Source organism: Zootermopsis nevadensis, unplaced genomic scaffold (assembly GCF_977971745.1).
Source record: "Zootermopsis nevadensis isolate Lab colony 2312 unplaced genomic scaffold, Znev_1.0 Znev_ptg000061l, whole genome shotgun sequence".
Lineage (NCBI taxonomy): Eukaryota > Metazoa > Arthropoda > Insecta > Blattodea > Termopsidae > Zootermopsis > Zootermopsis nevadensis.
Window position 1 is genome coordinate 4,826,734 of NW_028259192.1, and position 17,537 is coordinate 4,844,270.

General features: G+C 36.4%; 1 protein-coding gene and 1 long non-coding RNA gene across 7 annotated transcripts in view; one reads left to right on the forward strand and one right to left on the reverse strand.

Annotated features, from left to right (window-relative positions):
* LOC147871152 (uncharacterized) overlaps positions 1 to 17,537 on the reverse strand; it is a 299,440-nt gene that overhangs the window by 173,232 nt on the left and 108,671 nt on the right. The gene's annotated exons all lie outside the window — the stretch shown is intronic.
* Positions 1 to 17,537, forward strand: part of LOC110834324 (choline/ethanolamine kinase) — a 72,244-nt gene that overhangs the window by 47,708 nt on the left and 6,999 nt on the right. For 2 of the 6 annotated variants that reach the window (XM_022073355.2, XM_022073351.2), the window contains exons 3-8: positions 4,509 to 4,621; positions 7,022 to 7,253; positions 7,730 to 7,863; positions 9,066 to 9,182; positions 11,019 to 11,286; positions 16,470 to 16,646. In XM_022073355.2, the coding sequence (XP_021929047.1) occupies positions 4,509 to 4,621; positions 7,022 to 7,253; positions 7,730 to 7,863; positions 9,066 to 9,182; positions 11,019 to 11,286; positions 16,470 to 16,646 (1,041 nt within the window). Of the gene's footprint in view, positions 1 to 1,295; positions 1,456 to 3,173; positions 3,499 to 4,508; positions 4,622 to 7,021; positions 7,254 to 7,729; positions 7,864 to 9,065; positions 9,183 to 11,018; positions 11,287 to 13,241; positions 15,509 to 16,469; positions 16,647 to 17,537 lie in introns of those variants that run through there. The other 4 variants (XR_002544561.2, XM_022073353.2, XM_022073352.2 and 1 more) reach the window with 4 other exon arrangements.

Sequence of the window (17,537 nt, forward strand, 5' to 3'; positions counted from 1 at the left end):
GAACAGGTGCTGAGGGAAATATTTGATCTAAGAATGTTGAAGTGAAAGGAGGCTGGTGAAAATTACATGATGTGGAACTCCATGATTTGTAGCTACTGTTCACCAAATATTACTAAGATAACGAAATCAGGGAGGAGACTGGGAGACTTGTGGCACGCATAAGGGATAATAAAAATACTTACAAAATTTTGGTTGGAATATCTGAAGGGTTGAAACTACTGGGAAGACCTAGACTTAAATGGGAGAATAATACTGAACTGGATCTTAAGGAGAAACAGTATTGGCTGACTCAGGATAGTGCCCAGTGACGAATTATTGTAAACACAGTTATGAGCGCTCGGGGTCCATGAAACGGGAAATTTTGGTGACCATCAGCTTTTCATTATGGTCTGGCTGCGTTTATTTACGTCTCGCCACTGTGAGCTGGGATTATTCAGTTGTGAATTGTGATCAGACTGCGGGCTAGACCAGTGGTATTCAACCTTTTTTGTTCGCGTACCCCCAGATATAATTTCTCTTCAACTTTGTACCCCCAAAGTTGTTGGTGTATAATTCAAGTTATACATAGTATATAATCTACATCTAAAATAAATTACATTACTGATTATTCAGTGTTTATCATAAAATAATATGTATATTTTTTTAAATTTCACGTATCCCCTAAGATGTCTTCGCGTACCCCCAGATATAATTTCTCTTCAACTTTGTACCCCCAAAGTTGTTGGTGTATAACAATGTTCAGTCAGGTTCCAGAGCACTATGTGGAATAAAATGAAAATAGCCGCCCAGATAAGAATTGCATAAAGGAGAAAGAGAGAAATGGCGCTTCCAAATTTAATGTCCTTACGTCCGGTTCTCCTGTGGCCAACCCTAAATCTGGCCTTGATTATTCAGTGTTTATCATAAAATAATATATATATATATATATATATATATATACATATATTTTAAATTTCACGTACCCCAGGTTGAATACCACTGGGCTAGACGATCGGAATTCGATTTCTGGTAGGGACTTTTGTCTCCACCACGTACAGACTGGCTCTGTAGCCGACCCTAGCGCCTATGCAGTGGTACCACACCCCTTTCAACGGGAATAGCGTTAAGCACAAAGCTGACCACTCGATTCCTTTTGCAAGCTATGCATCTACATGACACGCTGCTAGGTAACTTTTTAACTGAGGTTCTCTGACGAGGGAGAATGTAATCTGGAATTCCCGAGTGGCTGGCTAGCCCGTAGGAGACATTAACCAATCAGAGCGTCGCTTCGCTTCCGGCACACCAATCTCTACATATTCGTCCTATATAGTACTAGCCACATCAGACCCGTGCTAGTGTAGTGTTTGAGTACGTTGGTGTTAAGAGGGGTTGTTGAAATACAGCTTTGTTCACATATTTCTTGTGCGATTGACATTTATTTAGACCATGAAATCAACAATGGGAATGAAGGATAAGGTAAACACATTTTACAATGTATACGAATAATTTTAGTTCGGAAAATTGTGTAGTTGAAGACAATCCCGTTGGAAAGAACCTCACTTTTCAGCTCAGGAGTGAAGTGCGTGTATATGAATTGACTTCAATTATTACATTTTGTGAATATTGGTATGATGAAACTTGTGTAAAACGTTTTGTTCCAATGAGTTTCGTGTTGACTACGTGGCAGCTGGCTGCTTTTGAATGTTATAACTGCTGCACTATTAAATTGCATATGGATCGCTTCCCATTCACAACAGTTTCGAAGGTCGGAAGTGAAAATGGTTGCTACAATATTACGGTAGTACAGGCATGCATAAAATTTTACCCAACGTTTGGAACGTCATTATTTAGGACCTTTGTTAATTGCAAGCGTCTGTAGCATATCAGAAGTCGGAGCATTTTCATGCCCGAATTGCCTCTTGCAAGTCTTTGGCTTCTACAGAAACAGAGGTTTTAACTCCATTCTACACGAAATATGTTACTAGAAAGCACAATAAGCAGCTTAAACTAGAATTTATCAGTGAGAGTAGGATTTCATGGAGCAGGTTTTTTTTTTAGATAGAGAGTACCATTATAGTCGCCTAGGTGGTAAAAACTTTATATTTTATGAAGGTGCAGTACAGTGTTCTTCTCTGTCAGGAGTCAGTTGGATCCTATTTCATCTTTACGATCCATTTTACTATTATCCTACCTTCGCCAAGCTCTCTGAAGTGTCCTCTTTTTGAATTTCCGACTACAATTTTGTATGCACCTCTGATCTCTCCCATGCGTGCTATGTGCCCTACCCATGTCATCCTGCATGATTTAGTTACCGCAATAACGACTCTGCATCAGGAACGCAATTTTACCGATTAATTTAGCAGTCTCATCCTATATAGTCATGTTTCTGGCATGTAATTTGAAGTCTTTTAATTTAATTCCTGCTTCTCACTTATTGGCATCGCTGATTGTTTCAAAAATGCCGCATAATTCTTAAATGTATCAGATTTCCATTTGAAATACCAATATAACAACAGGTACTTATGCATGACATAGGAACGATTGGTAGCCTTTAAAAATCCCCCCCCCCCCCCCCCAAATACACAGTTGCGTACCTCAAGTGTTCCGTCATTTCGGGGCACTTCAGACATTTCTATAAAATTGGTTAATCTGTTTTCGTTCATCATTGTACTTATACGTAAGCAACTTTAGTAGCATAGTGTTGTGAACGAAAGAAAGAACAGTAACCTTGAATATTTCAAGGTAATACATTGTAACTTTTTAAAATTTGTTATATTTGTGATGTTACTGATCACATGACATTGGATCGACTACTGTGAATCAAGTACGTGAAGTTGTGTTCTTGTATAAAATTTGTTCGTGTTTGAGCACAATTCTATATCAGTTTTATAATTATATGGTGGGACCACATCGAGTACTAAGAGATAGGTAGCATGTTATTTGAGAACCCGATTTAAGTCCTGGATGATGCATCTACAGACACCAGCAGTAGTAGTGTCCTCTTTAAAAGACAGCAGCCTTGTCATTTTCCTGACAGAAATTTCGACTGCTGCCAAAAAGTTGTTTTCTTAATGATTGCTATTGAGCGAACTGAATTTTTAAACGCGCTTATCTAGCAAATACGACGATTGTGGCGTGTTCCGGGCAAAGTCGATCGAAGCAAGGATGATTTCCATCCACGAGACTGTTACGTAGCATTGTCGAGACCGAGCCAGAAATAGGGCGAATGCAGATATCGATCGAGTTTATATCGTTGCATATATTCAGCCGTCTTTTGTTAGTGCTACGTACTATGCGAGATATCATTAAACGTACGCTTGTTTTTACAATCGGTCTTGTAAATGCATACTCCTGGTGATATCACTAGTGTTTTAAGATACCGACTGTCTTTCATCTGATCACAACAAGTGCTCCTCCCATTTGGCAATGAACTCTGGAGCCTGGGGAAGGGTAGCAATATTTCGTTCAAGAGGGACCTATCTGAACAGTGAACTGGCATGGAAAAGTGCTCTGAAACTGGTCAGTATGAAAACGCTGTCATAAATGACGGTGCTTCATGTGGGAATGCTTTTTTGTGTGGGATGGTGTATGAAGGAAGAAAATTGTAATCAAGTAAATGTTGTTGTAGCAGAAACACGAGTTTTAAATTGTCCTAAAGATATAGGCACTGATTGAATCACTCTTACCTGTTCTTGAAACAGAGTCCACTTAACAAACTTTTTTCAACCTTGAAATAAATCTACATAACTTATCATTGAATTATTGTTTTCTTATGGTCATTACGCTTTGAACCAGAATGTGGCACTTATTGGATTCAGCTGTAAATCCATTTTATTTATTACATACTCTACCTTGCCACTGATGATGACCCTTTGAAAAGACGCTTAGTGACACGGTATGCAAGGTTTTAAGATAACCAGAAATACTTTTGTGATGTGATAATACTGAAGGTAATATGTTGTAGGTAACATATTGAATGCAGGGAACAAAGATTGTGTGTAGGGAATATTGTGTCCACTTTAAAATCCATTTGGTAGCCATTGACAGCTGTTATCCTAGTGTACAGTGGTGGTGGTGGTACAATAAGACAATGTTGAAATATTATAATTAGCACAGTTCTTCATACTATGGAGTTTAAATTCCAGTCAGGAGATCAGCTGCCTTTCAAGTTGTTTCTGGTTTTTGATAGCCACTCTAAGCAGTTACTGATAGATAATCTTGAAATAGGTCATGACCACTTCCTGCTGCACCATTTGAGTTCATCATTTATGAGCATTCTTCCACCTTGGCTCATTTGACGCTAAGTAACCAAGAAAAGTGTGTATATCTTTTCCCCAATAGTAGCTTTGGAGTTGGTGTTGCATATAAATGGTGCAGATTTATTGTGGTATTGAATTTACATCATAGCAGTTTTTGGGGGATAATTACAGACCCAAGAAACTTTGTGAATTATAGCAGTAGAAGCATGCTACAACATTTTTAGGTTAGCAGATTACTTCTGTTCAGGTTGAGGTTTTTGTTACATGCAGATGTCCAGCGACAGTGTGGAGATGCGAGAGATGGCAGCTCGTATATGTCGCGATTATCTTCGTGGCTCATGGAGGAAGATCACAGCGAGGAACATTGTTCTCAAACGCATCAGGTAAATTACTCTTATTTGCAAATATGAGCCAACCATTGTTATAGCAAGACACATAATTACTGAACTTGTACTGTTTCACAATTTAATCTTTGGGTGAACACTGCTAATCTCCATATGGATCAGGATTAATCCTTTTCTGATAATTTTTTTTAGTTATGTGGAACAATGGCTAAGCAAAAGTATTTTTAAGTTTTAAGGTTTCTGTTATGTAGCTGTGTGCAAGGATAGGAACTGATGGCAGGCTTAAATTGTCACAGTTTCTTAGTTGCAGAGACAACACAAATTCAAAATTTTTTTTATATATGTTCTGTCAGTTGTTCAACTTATGTAATGATGTTTTATGGGTTTGTTTACAGTGAGGCATGGAAGTGATAATCATAACTTTGAGAGTTCTCATTTGTTATCTGTAAATGTCATTATAGTTACATGCATAGTTTACCTTTATTAGAATATGTTTTTAAAAAGGTAAAGGAATGTACATAATTACCAATGTAAATGCCATTAATTTTGTTGTTTTATTATGTTCATTTGTGTGTGTGTGTGTGTCTGTCTAACCTTTGTTTCTTCCTTCATGTGGCCATGTTCATGTTCACGTTCACAGCCTCACTTGACCTATGAAAATATTAAATTTTTTCAAAGCATATTTAACATAGTTTTTGAGGAATATAACCTTTGTGTTTATTGAGTGTTTCCGATACAGTGGACATGATTTGTAGCTAGATGAACTTCAATGTAATTTTTTGCTATGAAACCTTTTTATATCAATATGTTTATTTTATTGTGTATACACATGGTGTGTGTGGATTGAGGTACGGCTGTCTCTCACATTCTCATTTGTTTAATGTTAATATATTAGCCACGAAAATTTTTATTTCCCTTACCTCTTTTAACATTAACATTTGTCATGAAAATATGCTAGTGCAGTCAGATCTGATTTATTCAGAGTAATGTTGAAAGAAAGTGCCAAAATTTAAATACAACATGAAGAACATTGTCATATGTGAAGGAGTCTCATTGTGAATTTATCTTGCTCTCTTCCTTAAATGTTTTTGTAAATCTCCACATGACACTGGTTTGTCAACTGTTGGTGTATTCCGTTTCTCAAAGAACAGTTTCCGACAGCAGCCGGCGCAACAGAGACTGACTCTGTTCACAGCTGTAAATCCTTTGCATGTCCAGTATTTACCTTCTGGCCTGGGGTGTTTATTTCAGTTGTTTCTTACTGTTTTCACAGTGGTTTCATCAGAAAGGGCTGTATAACATTAACTGTGAAATGGCAGGTGCTTATGTTTGGTACTTGGGAGGAATTAATCCTATGGTACTGTCTTATCGCTTACCTAGTGGGACTGAGTGAAGTTATTAGAAAACTCAGTAAATATGGCTGACACCACAGCGTTGATTAAGGAAGACATGAATACAAAGCAGGAGTATCTATTACACAAAGTTATTCATTGCAGTCACCTGTCACAAAAAACAGGTTCACATTATGCATCCAAATATAATTTTATTTCTTATCGTATGGCAAAATTTAGTAACACTGACAGGATTGGTACCAAGCAGGTTTTTGTTACTTGTATTTGGAATGAAACTGGTTCATAGGCCGGCGTAGCTCAGTCAGTATAGTGACTGGCTACGGACCGGACGACCGGGATTCGAGGATTTTTCCTCTAGACTCTGTGTCCAGACCGGCTCTGGGGCCCACCCAGCCTCCTATCCAATGGGTACCGCGGTGCTTCCTCCCCGGGGGTAAAGCGCGCCCGGGGCGTGATGCTGACCACTTACCGCCATCTAGTGCTGAGATCAAGAATGAGTAGGAGCTATACATCCACTTCCCCCCAAGCACCTACATGGCTTATAGTGGGACAGCTTTTAGTTTGAAATGTGCACAAGATTTTTCTGTACTTTCTTTACCATACACAAAAGATCATTGTTTTATGCAGTTGAAGTTGATCCACAACCCATATAACTGGGATGCTTGTTTCTGTAACAGTATCTCGTACATGACAGAGAAGGTGCCAGTTGTGGTCTTCTACCCCTCAAAAAAGGAACTGATACATTCCTCTGAGACCACCTACACAGTTGAGTGATTACACTTCATATTATGGAGTTCTGTGGTTTGAATTTTGGCCCAGAGACTGGATGTCCTGACCAGTTTTTCATGGATGTTCTCAGTTGATGCAGGAATAGCATTCCTGAAATAGGCCATGAACAACACTTCCATATTCTTTTGAGTTAATTATTAATTAATCATCATAGCATGGGATATTGATATTGTTAAATAAACAACAAGCCGGAAAACTACAGTTGACATATTACATATTTAATTATAATTATTTATAATTGGAAATATGGAGGGATAAGGACAGTTTATATTCAGGCACTGCACTTGTAATCTTCCAGTGGCGGACTGAGCAATTGGCTGTATCACGTCTCCCTTCCTGAGTCACACCCCCCAAAATCATCAGAGCCATCTCAGGTGCTGCTGAGGCTCTATGGGCAGGTGCATGGCGCAGAGAGGGCTTTAGAAGGCCTGATCACAGAATCTGTTATTTTCACTCTGCTCTCAGAAAGGCAGCTTGGCCCTAAATTACACGGAGTTTTCCCTGGTGGACGTATTGAGGAATATATTCCAGTAAGTATCTTTTCATCTTTAACCGCACGTTTAATAGACAAGTTGTATATTTATGTCTTGGAATGTTCCTGATTAATCAATACCAACTTCATCACCATCACTGCAGCAGAGAGTCAAATTTGTCTGTTGATGAGCATGCACGAATAAGTACCTGGGTGTAATATGCATGCTTAATTAGTTCGCCCATGTTTTGATATTTTGTCACATGTTTCTGCTTCATATGGGAAATTCTTATTCCCCTGTATCTGTTGGTAGAAGAAAATGTTGCCAGTTAGAAGGTTAAGAGATAGCACTTAATCTTGATTTGTAAATTTTATAACTGTGGGATGTCTGAACAGAGAATTTTTCACGTCAGTTACAGGGTGATAGTTTGGTAACAGTCAGCTGAAAATAAATGCAAGTTAAATTACTTTGTTCCAGTAGGGAACTTTGGACTGGCGGAAAAATACTTTTTTATGCAACCATCTATTTTTCAGGCTCGTCCTTTGAAGACCAAGGAACTCGGTGATAATCAGCTCAGTGTCTTGATCGCAGAGAAGATGGCAAACATCCATCAGATGAATGTCCCCATCAGTAAGGAACCACGGTGGCTATGGGACACTCTTAATGGGTAAATTACTTATTAGAAACACTTTTTAGATGTCATTTGAATAAAAATTTTCTTGGATATTATCCATCATCTGGTAAATAAATTATAAAACGTAAAACAACGTTTTGGAGGTGGGGCTCTATCTCCGTCTTCAGGTGCCTACTCGGTTGGGCCCACTAGATAGAGCTAATCCCTATCTCCAGACCTTTATTTTATTTAAACGACTGATCACCTTCAAAAACTTTTAGATTTGATATAATGTTTAGATGAATGATCAACAAGGATGTGTTATCTTGAATCTGTTGTTACTGGACTTACCATAGTTTTTAAAAAGTAAGAGCCTGTGGCCAGTGTCGTCATCATCAATAACGATGATGGTGATGATAGTTTAACTCCTCCATTCAATTTTAATCTCGTTTCATCTTAGTTTGTACCAGAAATAATGTAGATTTGATGTTGCAGCTGTGTATTGGATGGGGAAAATTATTAGTAGAACTTGTAAAATGTTTAACTCTTACAAGCCTAGTGGTAACTGAATGTACCATCAGCTTTAATAATCCAATTCTGCATTTTGGGTTTGTATGATAAGATTAAACATCAATTACTTCCCTAAACAGGGTTGACAAAGTGGTTTTTGTAAGAGATAAGTGTTGTGTTCTTTTGCAGTACGGACCACCCTTCAAAGGATTAGATTAATTTTATCATTCAAAGCCAGGTATCATTATGAAGGGTATGCAGATAAATTGCTGTGTTGGATAGAATAAAGATTAATAATGTTCACAGAATTTTCTCACGTGCTGTCCTTGCATGATCTGATAATCCTTCATAATTCAGATTTGTTCACATAAGAGAATACTTTTGATTTATGAGCTACATATGTTGAGAAAATGTGATAAGTGGGATTTTAAGTGCAGATGTTAAACAAAGATTAAAATTACAAAAAAGTTGAATGCCACGTATGATTATGTTTCCTGTTTGGGACTGTGCATAAATTATTATCAGCACATTGAAGAGTTAGGAAGAAACACTGAAGATAATTGAAGTTAACCTTCCATATAAGATGGTTCTATTACATTTGCCCTTTCTTCTGACAAACTTCTTTCCTCCGACAAGAAAAATAGTAACTTGACATATATATTTGAAGTATTTTATCAATGGTTAAGAGTAATTGATAATTGAATAATTTTTGTCTTGCGGTAGCAATAATCATTTCTTTTTTACAGATGGCTGAAGAATGTGCAAGCAAATTTGGAGGACCCGGGTATAGTGGAGTCTGAAAATGAAACCATGGTGCACAAACTTAAAATGTACAATTTACCTTCGGAGATAGAATGGCTCAGGTGAGTGGATTTTCAGTCACGTATTCATTGACATAGTACAGTTATAGGAATTCAAACAGTGTAGCTGAACAAGGACATCTTGGACATTTAGTTTATTTTAAAATTACAAATTTTAAAGCTGATTCTGTTCCCAGCAAAGTTTTTCAAATCCAGTAGCAGTTTTGATTACTTTCCAGTTATATGTGTTTACCTTTGATAGCAGAGTGAGAGTTTGAGGTTTTTATTTTGTGTAATTTTTTGTGTGTTTAAAGGAAATGATAAAAGATAATTTAGGTTCTTTAAACATGAAGAGCAGACTTCAAAATAGATTAATGAATAGATCAGTTTCAAAAATTAGGAGCAGGAACAGATCAGTAAACCTGTCTCGATGCTAAAAAAGAAAACGTGCATTACGTTTTATAAAATGTTCCTAAAGGAATGGCATTTGTAGACCATAAAATTATTTCAGTATCTGTGAAACCAAATTGACACAACTGTCCAAGATTGTTAGTGTGATTAGTACTGTTTCTGATTCTGCGTGATGATTCATTGAAGTCGTGCTTCTGTGTATTGTACTTTCAGTTCTGGCGTGGACATTCAGTATTTTTAAGACGAAAAAAGTTACTTGAGCAAATGGAGTCAGAAAACAGTGGTCTAGAGTTAGGTTACTGGCCTACATACCAGAAATCTTGTGCTCAGCGCTGACCAGGGCGAGTGCATATGTATTTTTTTTGGCCTGCTTTGACTGTCACCTTAGCCAGTGTCCGTGTTTTTGTTCCACTGTCATGTTGGCCGTCATTGTCATCATCCTGTCATTAGGAATTGTAATTTTTCCATACAGATTCTCCCACCTCAGAAAAGCATTTCTTCACTTGACGCTATTTGTGTATGTGACCTCTTTACATATGCTTATATTTGTAACACCTGTTAGCATTTCATTCCTAATGAGAAGAATAATACTGGGTTATACACGTGGTAAGAGGAAAGGAGACTTCATTAGAATTCAAGGTTTTCTATAGGAAATTGATTCATGTGGCCTTGTACACACGATTTTGTAATTTGATTCAGAAAGCATCTATTTGCATGAGAGATTGACATGTCAGCTTTAAACATGATACAAGTGAACCACAAAGGAATAAAGGATTAAACTTTCCAGATTGAATTCAGTGTGTGTATTTTTATTTTGTACCTCGATCAAAGCCTCGGACAGACGATGGAAGAGGAGAATTGAGGAGGCCATGGACCGAATACGGACCAGAGAGCCATAGAAGAAGATTTTTATTTTTTACTTGGTTGTTTTATGTCAGAATACTATGTATACATTTTTAATATCTTACAAAAATTAAAGGCACTTTAGTTATGCAGCTTGTACTGCAATATAATGAATTATGTTGCGATCTTTAAAAACAAGTTTTATATTATGTGCTGCTTTATAACAAGATGACTTGTTTCAGATCATTTTCTAAGTACCTGAATGTAGATTTGGCTGAAAGATTGTTATTGATTTATAGGTTGTATAAAAATGCTACATTGACTGAAGAAATCTTTGGTGTTCAGATGCTTAGTATTGCTGTTATGGCAGAGTTTTGAAGATTTTTCCATTGTGACACCACATACAATTTGAGGGCAGAGTTGTTGAGTTGTTGCACCGTGTAGTCTTTTAGCTGTATACCAGTATTTGCAGGAACATGAATGTCTGTTCAGTTCCTCCGAAATGTTGATACGCTGTCAGAGGGTTACATCATGTAACAGAAGACTAGTCTCCTTTTCTCATAACAAGGAAATAGTAGTGTTAGAATTGAAGTGTGTAGCGATGTGCAAGGTTCCAAAGCAGCTCGTAAGTTCTTCATGTTACAGGGAGTACCTTGGAAGTGTCTCGTCGCCAGTAATGTTCTGTCACAATGACATGCAAGAGGGCAACATTTTGCTCTACTGTGGTACTATGACTGATAAAGAAGCCCTGCAGAATCCTCAGCTGGTACTTATCGACTTTGAGTATTGTTCCTACAACTACAGAGGATTTGACCTAGCCAACCACTTTTTGGAGTGGACGTATGACTACACAAACAGTGCATACCCCTACTTCACTGTGAACAAGAACAACTATCCAACGCGGGAACAACAGGTAGGTACAGTGAGAGTGTAAAAGTAATTGGACGTATGAGAACGGAGTGAAAGCTGAGCTGTGTGAATGTGATTTTGGTCAGAATGTTTGTGATCCATTCACAGATACTGTTCTTGTTGTTTCCAGGTTTCTAAGATATTGGTTGTTACAGAGCATATATATCTGTTTGAAGCATGGTAAACAAATTCTGCAGTTTGGTCCCTGATATGAGACGTAAATGAAATTGGTTTCCTTGTCGTTAACATTGGGGGGAAAAAGAACATTAGTTCAGATGAAATGACTTTGATGCCCGTATTGGTGACCAGCTGCAGTGTTCGTTACTGTTTTAGTATAGTATAGGAAGTTGGATTTCTTTTTGGGCATCATGTGTTAATGTGGCAAATTTACATACACATTTGGTTTAGTTTGCGTTAGCAATTAGTAATGTGCTGTTACAAGCAAGTAATACATTCATGTGAACACTTTGAATTGGCACAGGTTTGTTACTGGAAATACTAAATTTTGTTCTTCTTGGAAAATATATGAAAACTGTGATGAATGTTGTGTGTAAGTGTCTACAGGGTTTCTACTGGTTAATGTAGCAATGTAGTGTGAATGAACTGAAGGTGGTAACTTGCCTATATTCTGCAAAAGATTCCTATTTTACAGGAGTAAAATTGTGCTTGCTGCCTTTAGTATAAAGTAAATAGTACTCCTGAAACACGACCACATTAATAAAACACGGGATGTATTTAAATACCACGTGAACTTATCGTTATATTATATAAAAATGCTGTTCAAGGGTTTGATTTAGGTGTTATCATTTCTCTTTACAATAAAAACCAGTACCAAATTTGGATAAATATGGTGTGCTGACATTAATTTGTTTTAAGTTTATGTCAATTTTACTGTGATTTAAAAATCTGTAGGCACCCTGATAACAGTATGGCTGATGACGAGGCGGGTTGATTATGTTGGCCACCATTTTCTTTCTGTTTGTTGATTGCATTAATCGAAAGCTTTTTTTAAAATTGCACAGTTCTACCATACATGGCATGCAGGTTCATACCTGGTGAATACTGACAGTGGTGGATTTTCTGGCTGATAAATTTTAGGACACTGTTTTGCACAGTCTGACTTGTTAGCATGGTTTCTTTCTGATTATGTTTTCATTTCAGGACCATATTATTATGGTTACATAAAATATTAATCATGTCTGTACAGATTAATTAACACTGATATTTACATAAATATGTATTTGGTGGCACAGATAATCATTCAGTCTCAGTTTCTATCTCTGTTTGTGTGTGTGTATGAGAATTAACTCACTAACACTTCTTGTGTTAGTTTCAGATTAGGTAAGTGATTCAGGTAAGACATTTTAAGATATGGGTTAAACAGTTCATTTTCTAGTCTCTTTTGGTATGGTTATTTAAGAAATGTGGGATTTAGATAACTTTTCACACTAGAAATGGAATACAGTGTGTTGCGAAATACAGCATATCATGGAAGCTAGTGTTATGTAATGTTAAACTACATTGGTATTTAATGATGTATCTAATACAAGCTTTAATTTGGTGTGCAAATACACTACCAAGTAAAAATTTATATTAATAAGAAATGGTAGATGTTATAAAAATGTAATTGGTATGTTTATAATTTAAGAATATTAGTTGCTGGATGTCATTTAATTAACCACTTATGGGTTGCCAGAAATTTGTACCTAGTGTAGTGAATTACATGACACACAACTTGGTCTGAATTGCTGTTGCTTGTCTTGAAGCATATGAAAGTTTTTTTAGATTTGCCACATTAACTAGGTTGATTTGAAGGAGGAGCTAGAATAAGGATGTTTCTTTCAGGCTTCATGGAATTTGGAAGCACGAACATGTTTGTTGGCAGCCTAGAGAATCTTTTTGAGGCACCATGATGTCTCGATTCGCCTTGTTTTTTGTGTGTGTGCTTCCATTTCCCAGTTCGCTGTTCGCTGAGCGAATGAATGAACGTTGCGGTTGGAGCAACTGTCTCCCTGCGGTTGGTTCATCCTACCAGGGGCTTCCAGACAGTCCCGAGAGCATTCTAAGGCCCCCACCAAGCGCTGATGAGCACAGTAAAAATATATGAAAATTCTATTAAAATGACAAGTGGAGTATCATATTTCATTCTGATACTGATGGGATATATTCAGGGCACTTACTTGTTATCATTTCATTATCATTTTTTTAGCCATCTAACATAATTGACATGATTAAGAAAAGCTTTTACCTCTGAGTATGTCCCAGTGTTAAAATAAAATTGATTTATTACAAGTCAGAAATCATTTTACTGTTGAACTGAAGTGCCTTAGAGAACAAAAATTTGTTGTCATAAGAGCTTAGTTAAAAAAATAAACCAACTAATTAGTTTAATAGATTTAAGTTGATCAGTATAATTTGATTTTTGTAAAACTATATATTGAAGTATTTTTTTCCCAAAGTACCACACACACACACACACATACACACACTTAGCATGATTACAAGGTAAAAGGCAAAACATTCATACATACTTTTCACCTTTCAAAATGTTTCATACTTCTGTTTTGCATGTCTAGATTTCTCAGAATTCTCTCATCAGTTCCTTGAGTGAGATTAATGTATAAATATTTATTTATCTTCGCTTTAGTTCTTAAACTTCTTTACAAAATTGTTTCATCTGTTTTTGGTAGATTATTTTTCCTTCTCTGCCCCCCCCCCCCCCCCCCAATTCTGAAAAGATGCACTGGAAAGCATGCTTGTGGTTATGCACATCATGCATTTATAAGCCAGATGTGGAAGAAATAAATTGTGAAAACCTTAAAATCGACACACTGGATGTAAATTGGTGATAAAATTCTTTCATTCAGTAAAGTGCCTCTGCAATGACCACCAGTTCATTTTGTTATGAAGAGAGAGAGTGTAAGACTTGAGGTTCTCCAGCGGTGAGTATGAAGATTTCCGTCTTCTGGGTTGTTGCGCTGTGTAGTCTGGTCGATGTTTACCAACGTTTCAGAGGTCATACTGCCTCCGTCATCAGGGCAGTATGACCTCTGAAACGTTGGTTAACATCGACCAGACTACACAGCGCAACAACCCAGAAGACGGAAATCTTCAAGAGAGAGAGTGTCTGGTCACGAAGATCAGGAAACCTAGAACAATATAAAAAATGATCACCGTATCTTTTGTGTTAATTTCTGAGGTTACTTGTATAAGTCATGTGTAGGGAATTGATATTTGGGTCTTAACAGAATTATGTAGGCTTTCAGTATCAACACATTCACATATGGGTCTGTTTCAACTTTCAGTGTCCCTGTTTCTGTACATTGAATGCTACTCTCCTTGAAGCACCATTCATAGCAAAATCATGCTTGTATTTTTCACTTGTGCATGACAGCATCAGTCTTGTTGCCTATTGGAAAAATGTTTCTCAAAACATGTAGTGAATAATATGGAATGCTACTCTATCATTAGTATGTGAGCTTAAGCTAGTTCTCCTGACCTGTACACCGTTCTTGGATAGGAAGTTGCCGTGATAACTGCAGTTGCTGTAAAGTAAAATTGTAAGGTTCTTTGATACGTAAAATATTCTTATTATCTGTAAATATGACAGAATGTTCACTTATAGGTATCTACATGACCCTGCAGAGTGTCTTTTAAAATAGCTTTATCTGTTTGACCATGTGTATAAAAGAATTTAAAACTGATGAACCAGTTTTGAACAAATGTGTAATTGAAAAATTTACAGAAATTTTTATCAGACAGTTCCAACAACTACTTTACATCTGAGCATAAGATTTTTTGATGTGATCGTTATCAAAGTAGGTAATTTATGTAACAAAGGCATCACTTGTTTCATCGTGAGATAGCAAGGATAATAATACTGATAAAGGAAAAAGGCTTGATTGTATTTAGAGTATTGAAATCAGATTTGTTTTGTTTTTAGCACTGCTAACAGTTTATATGTACATAATGTCCCTTTAGTGTGTGTAATAACCGTGAATAGCGAGGCCTTAGAATTGATTGCTTATTCATTCAGTACATAAATAATTTTGATTTCTTAGCAGAATGAATAAGTATTGACTACACAAAACATTATAGCCATAACTATTCATTTCTCTTTGCATATTGTAAGAGTAAGTTTAGTTTTGTTTGTTTGTTATTTATTTATAATTTTTCCTGCTGAATGTGCATGTTACGTGTACATTTTTGTTTTATTTAAAATAAGTTTATAGAAGAATACATTTTCAACCAACTTGGACATTCAGATGTTCTTTCATGGCCTACCATGATAACCAGGTTTATTGCATGAACTGATTACGTAAAGGCACGTTTTATTAGTTCTTACAAATTGCTCACCGTATGAAACAAATGTTTCAAAAAAAAATTATTTCCATTTGAGGGAGAGGGATACTGAGGTAAAACAGGTTTATTTCAGACTGAAAGTACCACCCCTGGTTGGCCACAGTGATTTTAGAGCTTGCTGTAAAATGTTATTTGAGAGCAGTATGTTACTAGCCACTTACCATGATTCAAGATTTATAGTTGGTATTAAAAATGCCCAAAGACTGTGGTCATTAAGAGGGTTTTTACTGTCTCTTGCAGATGTGTAACATTGCATTACGGTTGCACAATTGTTGGAAATGTACTTTTGATTTTTAACACGTCTCAGATGTTCTGGTACACTTGCATGCTGACTGATTCTGAATTATCTGTTTTAGCAATGTTGCTACAATTCAGTGCTTTTTCTTTACTGTCTGTCTCTACTCTGTTTTATCCTGTATATTTCCACCTTTCATTTATTTCACTATGTATGCATTCTTTCAGTTCTCTATTTTCTGGCGCAAGTCTTCACTTTCTTTTAATTATGTATCATTATTATTAACCATCTTTCTACAAAAGAGTTTTTTAATTATTTTTAGAGTAGAATAATATTAATATTAAACATTGGTAGATGTGTCAAGCATTGTATTGCTATGATATTTATTTTCATACTACACCATTCAAAATGTCTTTGTTTAAAAGTAAATATCCCTTTTTATATTTTATCAAAGGTATCTAGTAGTTTTTCAAATGATGTGACAATACATTTCTACTTATAATAGTTAATTTGCTCATAACTGTATCCTGAATTCCCAATTTCTGTATTTGGTGTTTTCATATTTATTAACTGTTTTCTTATTTTGACAGCTTCTGTTTGTGCATACTTACTTCCATAATATGGGTTGCCGGGGCGAGCAGTCGACGGAGAGGGATGAGGAGGCACTGCTGTGTGAAGTACAAGCGTTCTGTCTTGCCTCTCATTTTTTCTGGGGTCTGTGGAGTGCAGTGAATGCAAAGCTTTCTCAAATTCCCTTTGGCTATTGTGTAAGTACTTTGATTATTTGTATAGCTGAGTCAGTATAGTGTCTGGCTGTGGACTGGATGATTGGGATTTGATCCCTTTCAAGGGCAAAGAGGCACTTATGCCCCATCTCATGCTGAGGTCAAGAACATGTAGAAATCATACCCCCTCCCCCCAGTTCCTCTATGGCCCCTTAAAGCCAAGTGATAACTATATCATATGTACCACCTTCTTAAACAGTCAGCAACTCATTTTGACATTTTATATTTATGGTTTTGTATGATTCCTAGAATAAATGAGTTACTTCATTGAACAACATAAGTCAGAATTTTATAACATAATATATATTCATTCTTAAATTATTAAAATGCAGGAAACCATGAACATTGACCACACTGTCTGTGCAGGCAATTCTTCAGGAATTTTTGTAGGTAATTGTGTTTTGCTTTGCCATTTCTGTACCTTGTATAAGTAGAGTATACCAGTGCCCTGCCCCGTACATGACACCAATTTCATTAGATAAAAAATTTTCCTTGCAGTTTGAAGTGAGTCGGCATTGGAATAAATATTTCAGACTTCCTTGCAACTGCTTCATCACACAACATTGCACAAAAAGTGCACAGAATGAAAATTCATAGCCGGGATTTAGAATTTTATTAAAGTATTTGAAATTCGCAAGTGTTTTGACTCAAATTCAAAACTTTGCAGGGAGGGGTAATATTAATAACTGCATCAAGTCAGTATTTTAAGAATCTTTGACATGTAGATTAATTCCTGGAACAATGTTTTAGGATATCACAAATGTCCTTATTTTCTGTTACATTGCCTTGGCATTTGATATGACATTGTATTGAATATCAGGGTGTAATGTTTAGCACTCCTTGTTTCAATGTGTCAGGTCCTCGCTTTGAATC